Here is a 12,968-nt window from a genome sequence, read left to right on the forward strand (position 1 = left end):
AGAGAGTACATGTGAGTTTTCGGTTCCAGTAAGTACAGTCACCACAGAGAGAGAAAGGATATCATATACTGCTGCAGAAAGAAAAACTATTTTATAACTAAACCAGAATTATTATTTTTTTCATTCTCATTCAAGAAAAGCTGAATACGCATTCAATACAGAAGACCGGAGAAGACATATAGCAGTAGCTTACATCAGCAGAGTTCATCTGACTGGAGGGAGAACAGGTTTTAAAGTAAGTGAACTTAGGTAAATACTTACTTTTAATGCAGTATAATCACACACACACACAGAACGCTTGTAGGTTCTTGCTGGTAGCTAGTGGCTTGTAGGTTCTTGCTGGTAGCTAGTGGTTTGTAGGTTCTTGCTGGTAGCTAGTGGCTTGTAGGTTCTTGCTCTGGTCAGACATTGTGCTTTGCAAGATTTAAAACCGCTATTCCATGGTCCTACTTAGCTTCAGTAGAGTGGAATTTATGACAACACTAATGATGTAATTGATGTAGGACTTATGACATCATCAATGGCATCAAACCATCTCTGACGAGCGTGGGAGGGTGGCACAGTGGGACGGTGGCACAGTGGTAAGCGCCGTCGCCTCACAGCCAGAAGGTCCTGGGTTCGATTCCCACCTGGGATGCTGTGAGCGCTGAAGGAGTGCGTGCATGCCCTCTAGTGCCCGCTGCCCGGGTGGGGTCGTCAAAAGGGCCCTTCTGTGTGGAGTCTGCACGTTCTCCCCGTGCCCCCTGGGGGTTTCCTTCATATAGGAACCCCACAATATACTATGAGTGGTGCCTGTTCGGAGGGAGGGGAACTCGTTGGAATAGCGTGATCTTCCCACGTGCTATGTCCTACCGGTGAAGCTTCCCCTGTCAGGTGAAAAGAAGCGGCTGGCTAACTGCCCATGTCTCGGAGGAAGCATGGAGCCAGTTTTCGGCTCTCCCCAGATCGGCAGAGGGTGGAGCAGCAACCAGGATAAATAAATTAAAAGATTTGCACCAATGGGGGAGAAAAAATATTTAATTAAACCATCTCTGACGATCTCTGATGATGTCACTTCCCGTGGTGACATCATCGGATACTTGTTGCTAATGATGTCACTTCCATTGTGACATCACCGATGAGGTGTTGATGATGTCACTGCGGACGATGTGTGACATCATCCTCACCATTGTGATGTCAGTCAGAATGTGACATCATCATCCTCTCCGTTGAGTTCTAGTAATAACCATGGAGACCAGTGGTTCCCAACCTTGCGGTCGTGGGCTCGCCTGGGGAATATAATATATTATACTAGACATCTTGCAAGCTACATGTGCTCTATTTCTAGGGTAGAGCGACTTAGGACTGACAGACAGACAGACAGACAGACTGACAGACAGACAGACAGACAGACACCGCCCCACCTAGGCACCATCGTGCAACTGCGCCATCGTGCACCTGTGAGCCATCGTGCACCTGTGAGCCATCGGCTCATACTACATCACAGTTGCTCGAGTGACATCACTGACGACATCACAACTGTGATATAAGATAAGATCACAGTTGCTCAAATGCATTCGACACACACACACACACACACACACACACACACAACAGCCCGAGAGAGAGAGAGTTTTGTAGAGCACTTCTTGTTGCTGTAGCGTGAACTATGGGTATAATGTGCATTTGTTAGTCCACCCAGCCAATCACCACCCAGCCAATATGACCACCAGCCAATCACCACCCAGCCAATATGACCACCCAGCCAATATGACCACTAGCCAATCACCACCCAGCCAATATGACCACCCAGCCAATCACCACCAGCCAATCACCACCCCGGCCAATCACCACCCAGCCAATATCACCAGCAGCCGCCACTCATCTGCTTTTGGTAACTAATGTCCATCATTTAGAGACCGATGCACATGCCTCTCGCAATGACCTCTGTGTAGGGCTGTGTGTGTGCACGTGCACTGTGTGTGTGTGTCTGTGCACGTGCACTGTGTGTGTGTGTCTGTGCACACGGTTCGTAGCATGGGAGCAATTCAGCTATGTATTTTGGGCCTAGGCCATTAAGTGATTTATAGACTAATAACAGTATTTTAAAATCTATTCTATGACACACTGGCAACCAGTGTAAGGACTTAAGAACTGGAGTGATATGATCAGCTTTCTTAGTCTTTGTTAGAACTCTAGCAGCAGCATTCTGAATGAGCTGAAGTTGCCTAAGTTATTTTTTGGAGAGACCAGAGATAAGGCTATTGCAGTAGTCTAACCTACTATAAATGAAGGCGTGAATTAGTTTTTCTAGATCCTGTCTGGACATGTATCCCCTAATTCTTGTTATATTTTTAAGATGATAAATGTGTGTGCACGTGCACTGTGTGTGTGTGTGTGTGTGTGCGTGTGTGTGTGCACGTGCACTGTGTGTGTGTGTGTGTGTGTGTGTGTGTGCACGTGCACGTGTGCGTTTAAAGAGCACGGTGCAGGCTCAGAGGCAGATAGGCCCATCGTGAGAGAAGATGCCATATTTTCAGCCGCATTAAAGGGACACTTCACCAAAAAACAATGCTGAAGTCCACTGACTGCAACGCATGTTAGAAAATACTGTTTTCCATTAAGATACCTGTGGGGACAACCATGCCCTATATGACTATACTGTTGAATTGGTGTTTGTTTGTTTGTGACATTTTATTCATTGTAGTCTGTCTCACTACATTGGAGCAGTTGGTGCTAATTAACACTTGGCAATTCCTTATTCAGGCCTGGTGTGTGAAACAGAGGCGGAAGAGTCCACCCTCATTGGAAGAGAGGGGTAGTGGAACGTGCCAAGTGTGGTTTGAGTAGAATACAATGTATAAATCTATTTTTTGAGTGTCTTAGAAGATTGATCGGGACATTGCAATATATTTGATTGGTCATCCAGTTATTCAGTGATGCTAATGTAACAAATTATTGTATTGAATGTAAACCTTGATCTGTTGGTTCTTTAATTGACACTGATTGTCGTCCTGTGTTTGTAGGAGGGGCTTGAGCTATTTAACAAGCAAGCACCCGTGTGAGGGAGGTGACTTTGCCCTGATCCAGGAATAGACAGGACTGCTGGCCTGAGAGTTTGCATGGGTTAGTCTAGGCTAAGGGTTAGTCTAGGCTAAGGGTTCCAGTTTAAGTTCTGATGTCTTCATTCTTGTTTTTGAGTTATTTTGTCTTTTGCTTTCAACCTAATTGAGTATTTTTCCCTTGTATTTTTGTTGCAACTCTATAGCTATCAGGCACATGCAGAGGGGGGTGCTAGGGGTGCCCGAGCACCTGCCCGTTTTCCCCTGATGCCCAAAGTGCCCTTCTTGGCGTTTTAGTTTATTTATTTATTTAAATTGAAATTTATAATTTTTTTACAGTGAAGACACCCAGTGCCCTTCAAGAAGAACTTGTAACAATAAATAACAATTTATCAATAAATAAAATGTCTGGACAGTTGACACATGTTGACCTTTCAACCGGAAGTTAAGTCATCGTCTGCGTCTCTGTGACGTGCACAATATTTTTTTCACAGGATGGCGAAGGCATGACCTGCCTTTCTCTTCCTCTGATTGGCCTAGCGTCAAATGTTGTTGATCCAATCACATTCGCTTGGCTATCCTATCCTGTGTCTCTCTTCGTCTCCTGCGCCAATCAGAGGCAGAGATGGGCGGGTCATGCCTTCGCCATCCTGCCCACTGCCCAGGTGCCGAGGTCCGACTGACTGGCGGGTCAGCAACAGTGAAACGGCCCGGTGTTGTGACCTCTTTTTACTTTTGAGCCCCTGCCCCTCTAAGGGTCTCTGCACGGCCCTGATCTGCCCCTCTAAGGGGCCCTAAGAGTCTCTGCATGGCCCTGCCTGCCCCTCTATGAGGCCATTTACACCTGGCACTAACATGCGTTTTGGGTGAACAGATTGCAATCCGATTGCTCTCCAGCTCGAACGTCATCACGCACGCGCCCCCTGAACGTGTGCATGCATGTTTGCATACATGCACAATAGAGGTTATTGTTAAGCTCAAATGCACAGTGAACAAAACACTGGACAAAACGATGGCCGATCACGCAGCACTGCATCCATTTCTTTATAAAAAGGACACGTTGCCCTACCCCTGCCAATTTTCTTGTTCTTGTCCTTGGCCTGTCTGTAAGCCAGTTTCAGGTGTTTAATTTTTCACTGACGGTAGCTGTGTTTCCATTACCCTCAGAAATGCGCAAAATCTAAATAGGCCTATCGCAATAAAAATCGGGTAATGGAAACACGTAAATTTTGGTTTTTCAGACGTGTCGATATAGCAGTTTATCGCAAAAGTGTAATGGAAACACATTTTCAGCATTTGCATGTCATGTGACCCATCTTCTCCTTTGGAAAAGGAGTGGAAAATGAAAGGAAAATGAGGGAGAAAGGGTTTGATATACACCGTGGCAAAACCTCCGCAGCAAGTGGAAAACTTTGAAGCAACGCTACCTAGCAGAAAGACGAGTGTTGTGCAAAAGCGGAGCGGGGGGGAGATAGAGAATTTTTAGCCGGTCCATGGTGACAGGCTGCCTGTGTGTGTGCGCATTTGGCACAGCGGCGAGATGAGGGCACACACAGTCAGCCTTTTTTCCCCTCCATCTCTAAATCGGACCAGTTTTATTTCCTTTTTTCCTCTGTCTGTTGCGCTCACTGCATTCACCGCAGCCAGCAACATGTTGCCACTCATTTCTTTTGAATTGATAATCAGGCTTGTTTATATGCGTTGTAACTTCATGTGGTGATTTATTTGCATTGACCATTTGGTTGGATTTGAGCATGCAGGGGACGGGATATGGGGCAGATCCCCGTGCGTAATCACTGTGGCAGCTGCTGGTAACGGGGAATTGCGTTCAGGTGTGCGCGCCGTCATTAAGAAAGGCTTAAAAAAATGGTTACAAACATCCGCACTTTAAACCGTTTTATCCTGTCTTTTTTAGTTCTTGAATTGGTTATTTATTTATGGTATAGCTGGTCTTTTATTTTATTGATTGATATGTTTAGTTCTAGTTTTTATTTTTTTATTTTGGTAAATTATAAACTGAGTTAGTAATTTATCTTTTAATGGAGTTGTATTAGTTTTAAATTATGTTCCCACTTGCACTTCTTTGTTACACGTATTTACGTTGTCTGTCTTGTCTCCATGGGGACCACAATGGAAATAAGCCTTCGGGCTTTATTGTGTTTTTATCCTCGGTGATATGTTGTCTTATGTCCTGTTTTTATCACCAAATAAAGTCAATCAATCAATCAATCAACCGACTTCCGAAGATTATGTATTTCCGTATGGTAGTTGCTGAATGCGTTTTGAGAGGACGCATTGCATTTACACTTGTGTTAAATGTTGTCATAATGCGTCCCTGACCACCTCCGGAGGTGGTTTGGCCGATCAGATTGCAATCCTTCTTCAATGCGTTTTGGGGGTGTTTACACCTGTACTTTCAAGTGATAAAATACAATCTGATTGCAATCTGATCACCAAAAACGCATGTTAATGCCAGGTGTAAATGGCCTCTAAGGGTCTCTGCACGGCCCTGATCTGCCCCTCTAAGGGTCTCTGCACGGCCCTGATAGCTATATGGAAAGTGCCAGTTTCTCCACAATAAAGACTTTGTGGTGAACTTGAAGCCTGCCTCCGAGGCTCCGCCTCTTCTCCTGCTCGCCTGCATCTTCACAACACAGCTGGAGGTCAGGTGACACCATGCAGGAAGCCCTGATACTGTACGCAGATGAATTATAAATATCACATTTTATATTTACACTGTAACTCTCTAAAGGGAGTTTCCTAAAATGTCATGCCGGGTTTAACCGTCTATTTGAACCTTAAGGTACCTGTGTGTGTGTGTGTGTGTGTGTGTGTGTGTGTGTGCGTGCGCGCGCGCCCATCTGTGACCACTGCTATTTCTGCCATCAGCAGGACTCCCAGTATGCAAACATGTGCCTTCTAGAGATTAATTCAGACACGCACGCGCGTGTGCACAGACTGTGCACACACACACACACACACACACACACCAACACACTCTTAAATATTTGCACACTCATGGGTGGGAAGAGTTTACTCACAACACAACACAACCTTTACTCAAAAGAGTCAAGAGAGAGTGACTTACTGTAAAAGTACTGTACTGTTTATTTTGTTGTGTGTGTGTGTGTGTGTGTGTGTGTGTGTGTGTGTGTGTGTGTGTGTGTGTGTGTGTGTGTGTCTGTCCATGTTCTCTGACACTTGATAGTCGCAGTAAGAAGGTCAAAAGGGTTCAGTCTTCTTGGTCTTCGTCTTATGTTCCTGTCTCCTCCTTACTTATGACTTCCTTCTTGTTTTCCTTCCAAGTTTCATGACAAATCACACACAGGCCCCCAGGAACAGGGCCGGGCTGAGAAGCAAATTGAACATGGTGGCCAAGCTCAGTACTGCAAGTCGTGAGACACCCTACGGCCCAAAAAGAGAAATTCTCATCCACTTACATGTGGAAAGCAGCAGCTGTCAAACCTAGGGAACATTTTCCGGGTGTCACTCAAAGTCAAAAATGACTGTTTTAATGATCAAATAATTTGATTATGAACCACGGGAACGCGATTCACAGCGTCATCACGAGCTGCTCGGTTAGCTGTGTTACTATAAAGTCCCATTTTGCCTGTAAGGTTATTTTACATGAGTAGCCCACCGGAATGTGAACATACAAATTAGAAGAGAAAACGTAGGTTGGGATTAGATGTGTTTGAGACCATCACCATAGTCTGAGATTAGGTGTGTTTGAGACCATCACCATACTCTGAGCCACCCAACGGGGAGGCGGGAGCACGTGAAGAGGACTGTACATTTATATTTAATGCCTATTTAACTTGGCTTGTAAATGGATATTTAATGCCTACTTAACACTCCTCCTGCACTGCACTTGCAATGTTGTGATCTTGTCTTTTAGAGATTTTTTCCTTTTTATTTCTGAATATAGATGTGAGCGCTGTGCTGCATATTTACACTGAGACAAATTCCTCGTATGTAATCGTGTGATATTGTGGCAATAAAAGTGATTCTCATTCTGATTCTCTGTGACGTTTTCAAATGAACCAACATTTGTTTTCAAACGGACGGTGAGATTCAACAATTTTAGAGACGTTATTGTGAAACTAGAAAGTTTAGCTCTGTGGACCGTTACTATGTCTCACATTTTTTGGAGATCGCGTTGACTTAACCCAACCGCTTCAGCGGAGCTGCTCGGTGACGAAGACTGTGATTGTACTGACATTGTGAGTGTGAATGCTGGTGATCGCTGATGTGCAGTGCAGGGACAATCATATCAATCAATCATATTGTATCATACCATATCATATATCATATCCAGTGATGGGCAAGCTACTTGGAAAATGTAGTAAGCTAAGCTATCAGTTACTCTCGATTAAATATAGCTAAACTACATTGAAGCTATCCCCAGAGAAATGTAGCAAGCTAAGCTACGAGCAACATGACAAAAGCAGCTTGCTACATCAAAGCTACTTTTTTTCTCACATTGAATCAACTTCATGTCAAAGAACAACTTTCCACCAAGCAAATAGGCAGGCAAAAAAATCTAATTTTGATTGTTTATTATATTATAAAATACACTGAAACTCTCACTGGCACAATATTCAAAAACAGACAATAAAACCTGAACGTCTTCTTCATCACTGCCAGTGGCTCCCTCTGGCTCATGCCATCTTTCAAAGTTCGTCGCTGATGTGACTTCACCAGCACATGACATATTTTGCCCTACCCAGTCTTCATTGCCTAAACCCAACCCAATCAGAGGCAGAGTAGTGCCGGGTCTTGCTGTAAGAGAGGCAAGGATGCTAAAAAGCAAGTCTTGTCTGTCATAATGGAACTGGAAGTGCTTTACACAGGCACACTTGACATACATGTATGCAATGTCTCCTGTTTAATCCAAACCGCAGCAGAAATCTCCACTGCGTGCTTTGCTCATGGATTTTCTCTGGCGAGTAGCTTGTAGCTTTTGCAGGAAGCTACAAGCTACTTGGGTCTATAAATAGCTTAGCTACTGAAAAAGCTACTTGGTTCAAAAGCTACCACCAAGCTACTGAGAAATGTAGTTAAGGTATGTAGCAAGCTACTTGTAGCAAGCTACTGCCCAACACTGATCATATCATATGTATACATTCCTGTGTGGCTCTGTGGCAGGCATGGCCCCCAGCCTGGCCCAGGCGTACAGGAGGAGGTGGTGGATGGCCATCACAGCCATCATAGAGAACCTGTTGTGTTCTGCTGTTCTGCTGGGGTGGAGCTCCCTGCTCATCATGCTGAAGAAGGAAGGCTTCTACTCACACCTGTGCATAGGTAAGACCACCATCTCATCTGACCTGCCTTTTGCTAGCTAATCATTATGAATGAAATGACTGTGTCAATTACATTGCATTACATTACGTCATTTGGCAGACGCTTTTATCCAAAGCGACTTACATTAACACATTTTTGTCAGCAATAGAGCAATCAACTATGCAACACAGTCTATGACAACTACAACCTCTGAAGGAACAGTGGTACAAGTTTAGTTTAGGTTAGTTTTTTATTTATTATTATTTTTTTTTTAGAAAGAGAGAGAAAGAAGTTAGATCAAGAAGGGCCCAGATGGACCCTGAAAAGGTGTATTTAGTCTTTTCCGAAAGATCGGCAGTGATTCAGCTGTCCTGACCGAAGGTGGAAGCTCGTTCCACCATTGAGGTGCCAGGGACGAGAAGAGTCAAGATCGGGATGAGTGACTTTTGAGCCCCCGTAGCGAAGGAGGGGCGAGGCGACCTGCACTGGTGGAGGAGCGAAGGGAGCGCTGAGAGGTTTGGAACCTGACCATAGATTGCAGGTACAGGGGAGCTGACTGGTGTACTGCCCTGTAGGCCAGTACCAGTGTCTTGAATTTGATGCGTGCCGAGATGGGAAGCCAGTGGAGGTCCTGGAAGAGAGGAGTGACATGAGAGAATTTGGGTTGGTTGAATACCAGACGGGCTGCAGCGTTCTGAATGAGCTGAAGCGGTCGGATGTCAGTGGCAGGTAGGCCGGCCAGGAGCACGTTGCAGTAGTCCAGGCGGGAGGAGACAAGAGACTGGACCAGGAGTTGAGTCGCTTCTCTTGTGAGAAAGGGATGGATTTTGCGGATGTAGAGGGAGAACCTACAGGAGCGTGCTGTCGCAGCTATGTTGGCTGAGCAAGACAGCTGGTGGTCAAGGATCACCCCAAGGTTCTTAGCTGTTTGGGAGGGAAGTACAGTGGTATTGTCAATGGAGATGGAGAGATCTGCGAGAGGGCAGTCTTTCCCTGGGAGGAAGAGTAGCTCTGTCTTACCAAGGCTTTATGTAGCCTAACAAAGGCGGAAGCGCTCATTTTTGGCACATTGCCACCCCTCGTGGTCGGAATGGACCCTCCTTTAAAACGGCTTGTTTTTGAATGGAGTTTGGTTAGAGATTCGCTAAAGCTGTTTCAACTTAGCACAGCGCCGACGACGACTCACACGACAACTATTTGCCTTGTAACGTGCATGCTCCCGCACCCCCTCCCCCCGCCCACTGGCAGAGAGAATACTGACCATTTCCAGCTGTTTCTAAACAAAGACCCCTCATGTTTAAAAAGGTCAAACCGGAAAATATCCTGCTCTGGCTAGCCAGACATGATCCAGACTTCATGTTTAAAAGTGGCTTATGTAGTATAGTATGTAGTAGGCCTAGTATAGTATGTAGTATAGTATGTAGTAAGCCTAGTATAGTATGTAGTATAGTATGTAGTATAGTATGTAGTAGGCCTAGTATAGTATGTAGTATAGTATGTAGTAGGCCTAGTATAGTATGTAGTAGGCCTAGTATAGTATGTAGTATAGTATGTAGTAGGCCTAGTATAGTATGTAGTATAGTATGTAGTAGGCCTAGTATAGTATGTAGTATAGTATGTAGTAGGCCTAGTATAGTATGTAGTATAGTATGTAGTATAGTATGTAGTAGGCCTAGTATAGTGTAGTATAGTATGTAGTAGGCCTAGTATAGTATGTAGTATAGTATGTAGTAGGCCTAGTATAGTATGTAGTATAGTATGTAGTAGGCCTAGTATAGTGTAGTATAGTATGTAGTAGGCCTAGTATAGTATGTAGTATAGTATGTAGTAGGCCTAGTATAGTATGTAGTATAGTTTGTAGTAGGCCTAGTATAGTTCATCCATAGCCAAGGCAGCCTTTCCTCCTAACCTCTCCTTCATATGAACTCTCCACTCAATGAAGGAAATGAGACTGTTGAGAGCAATGTGACTTCCTTGGAGAGCAGTGATTTGGAGAGCAGTGATTTGGAGAGCAGTGATTTGGAGAGCGGTGATTGGCCGAGCTGCGTGGAGCAGGAAGAGATGCTGAATCTGGGCTTCACCATTGGCTCGTTCCTGCTGAGTGCAGCCACTCTGCCGCTGGGGATTCTGATGGACAAATACGGGCCCCGCCCACTGAGGCTTATCGGAAGGTAAGAGGGGAGAGTTTTCAGCACTATTAGGCTTAGTTTGATGTATGAAGCAGATATTGGTCCTTTGTTCAAAATAATTTGATGAAATAGGTATAATTGATCAATACTACACTTGTTCTCTACAGGAATACTTTAACCTGGACCGATTTTAATGAGAGCTTTTGATCAGGTGCAACAAAAGTGAATGTTCTGTTTATTATGATTTTATTATTATTATTATTATTATTATTGTTGTTGTTGTTGTTGTTGTTGTTGTTGTTATTGTTGTTATTTTCTTTTTTCTTTTTCTTTTCTTTTTTTTTTTACCTTGGATTTCAATTGAGAGTTTCAGTGACCCACTTCTGGGGGAACACTGAATGTCTGTTTCCCTGTTTATTTTATTCGTATTGTATTTGTTATTGTGTGTGTGTGTGTGTGTGTTTATTTATTTCTTTATTTGGGCACAAAAATAGTCCAATTGAAAGATTCAACATCAGAACAAAAAATATCAGCTATTGGCAGTGAATCCAAAAATATCAGAACTGGCCTTCAAACACCCACATCGGTCAAACTCAGTGTCTGTTGCATACTAGTCTCACGTAGTCAGACCCACGTCAGCGACGTCAGCAGGCTTTCATCTACAGCTGGCACTGCGAGACTATAGCTACGGGAAATTAATCAATTAATAATTAATTAGTACCGGTATGTCATTTGGTTTGATTCTGAGCATGACAATTGGGCATTCAGCATACTAAATGTAAAGTTTAAACCAAACTGAAACCACACAAATAGACCAATGAACACGTATGTATGTTTTCATCAACTGTGTCTGTGTCTATTTCAGTTCATGCTTTGCAGCCTCCTGTGCCATGATAGCTGCTGCAGCATACAACCCTGAAGGTAGGAACGGCCTTCCTTCATTCAATCCGTATAGCCACCCTTAGATCACATCCCCATAAGGCCTTGCTTATCGAGACCTGAGTCATTTTTCTTCTACTTCATCTTGTAATCCAATATCCTGATTTCAAAGCACCAGACATTCTAAGTTATATTCTATTTTCCCTTGTCTATGTTATGCTGATGTTGCTACTGCACTGGCCCCACTTATTCACTTGTCTCTGTTTCACCCTGCAGTGCTGTCTCCCCTCATCTTCATTGCTGTCTCCTTCAACGGTTTCGGGGGAATCTGCCTGACCTTCACCTCGCTAACAGTAAGATGCACACGTGTGCATACACACAAACACACACGCACACACACACACACACATACACACAAACACACATGCACGCACACGCGCGCGCGCGCGCACACACACACACACTCACACACACACACACACCCACACACACACACACACAAACACACACACACACACACACACACCTTACAGTCGAGGTCGGAACTTTGCATAGGTTGTTAAAGTTGCATAGGTTGAGTTTGTGAAGTCAGTTAGGATATTTACTTTCTGCACGAGACAAATGTTTTTTACAGCAAGTGTTTATAGACAGATTATTTCACTTGTAATATCACAATTCCACACTAAGCTTCTGATGGGCTAATCGACATCATTTTTTTTTATGATTATTTGAGCCAATAGGTGTACCTGTGGAAGGGTTAGGGTTTTAGTGGTTCCCGACCGTGGGGTCGCGACCCTCAGTGGTCTGGGTTTCAAATGGGGGGGAAATCTCTAAGATTTCAGTTTAGTTCTCTTGGGTGACACCTATGGCGCTGAGTGGTAATTGCAGGTGAGATCCGAACAGTGTTGCAAAATGTGACATTAGTCCGTTTGTTCGGCCATAGTAACCATAGTAACCATAGTAACCATAGTAACCATAGTAACCATAGTAACCATAGTAACCACCCGTAATGTTAGCAGAGACTGTTATCCTACTTCACACCAGAGCCGTATAATAGAAGAGTTCTGACATCTCCATTCGCTCCAATGGACCAGTTTTTTTCCAGGAAGTAGAAAGTGGAACTCTTCAGTAAAAAAAGCAGCACTGTCGAGTTGCATCAAAATAGACAGTGTTGTACTTTGAAAGGGTTTTTCATCCCTTGAAATGAATCAAATTGTACATTATCGGCTTTATTTTAGCATGCAAAAGTAGCGCGAGACCCATTCCTGGCTGTTCATTGGCTAATGATTCTTGCATTTTGGTCCTCCGCTGACGCCACTCTCTCTCTAGAGGACACTACTTCACACAAGAGTTGTCAGGAACCAGTAACCTATCAGAGCGAGTGTATTGTGTTAGCTCCGCCCACCCTGTGTCGCCACAGACACAAAGTACATAAATGCTGCAATACTGAAGATTACTAATATGCTTATAAATCCATGTGATGTAACACTACTGCTACTCTGCCTGTGTGTGTGTGTGTGTGTGTGTGTGTGTGTGTGTGTGTGTGTGTGTGTGTGTGTGTGTGTGTGTGTGTGTGTGTGTGTGTGTGTGTGTGTATGTGTGTGTTTTGGCCAGAGAGCGGCACATGCTGTTCCCC

At 44.2% G+C, this 12,968-nt stretch overlaps 1 protein-coding gene across 1 annotated transcript in view; it reads left to right on the plus strand.

Annotated features, from left to right (window-relative positions):
• Positions 1–113: 113 nt before the first annotated feature.
• Positions 114–12,968, plus strand: part of slc43a1b (solute carrier family 43 member 1b) — a gene marked incomplete at its 3' end in the record, with an annotated part of 35,835 nt that continues 22,980 nt past the window's right edge. Inside the window, 5 exon segments of the mRNA XM_083655892.1 lie at positions 114–235; positions 8,190–8,345; positions 10,267–10,495; positions 11,319–11,374; positions 11,609–11,685. Of these exon segments, the coding sequence (XP_083512018.1) occupies positions 8,192–8,345; positions 10,267–10,495; positions 11,319–11,374; positions 11,609–11,685 (516 nt within the window). The 5' untranslated portion in view covers positions 114–235; positions 8,190–8,191.

This window comes from Poromitra crassiceps (genome assembly GCF_964638095.1).
Source record: "Poromitra crassiceps genome assembly, chromosome: 19".
NCBI classification, from domain to species: Eukaryota; Metazoa; Chordata; class Actinopteri; order Beryciformes; family Melamphaidae; genus Poromitra; species Poromitra crassiceps.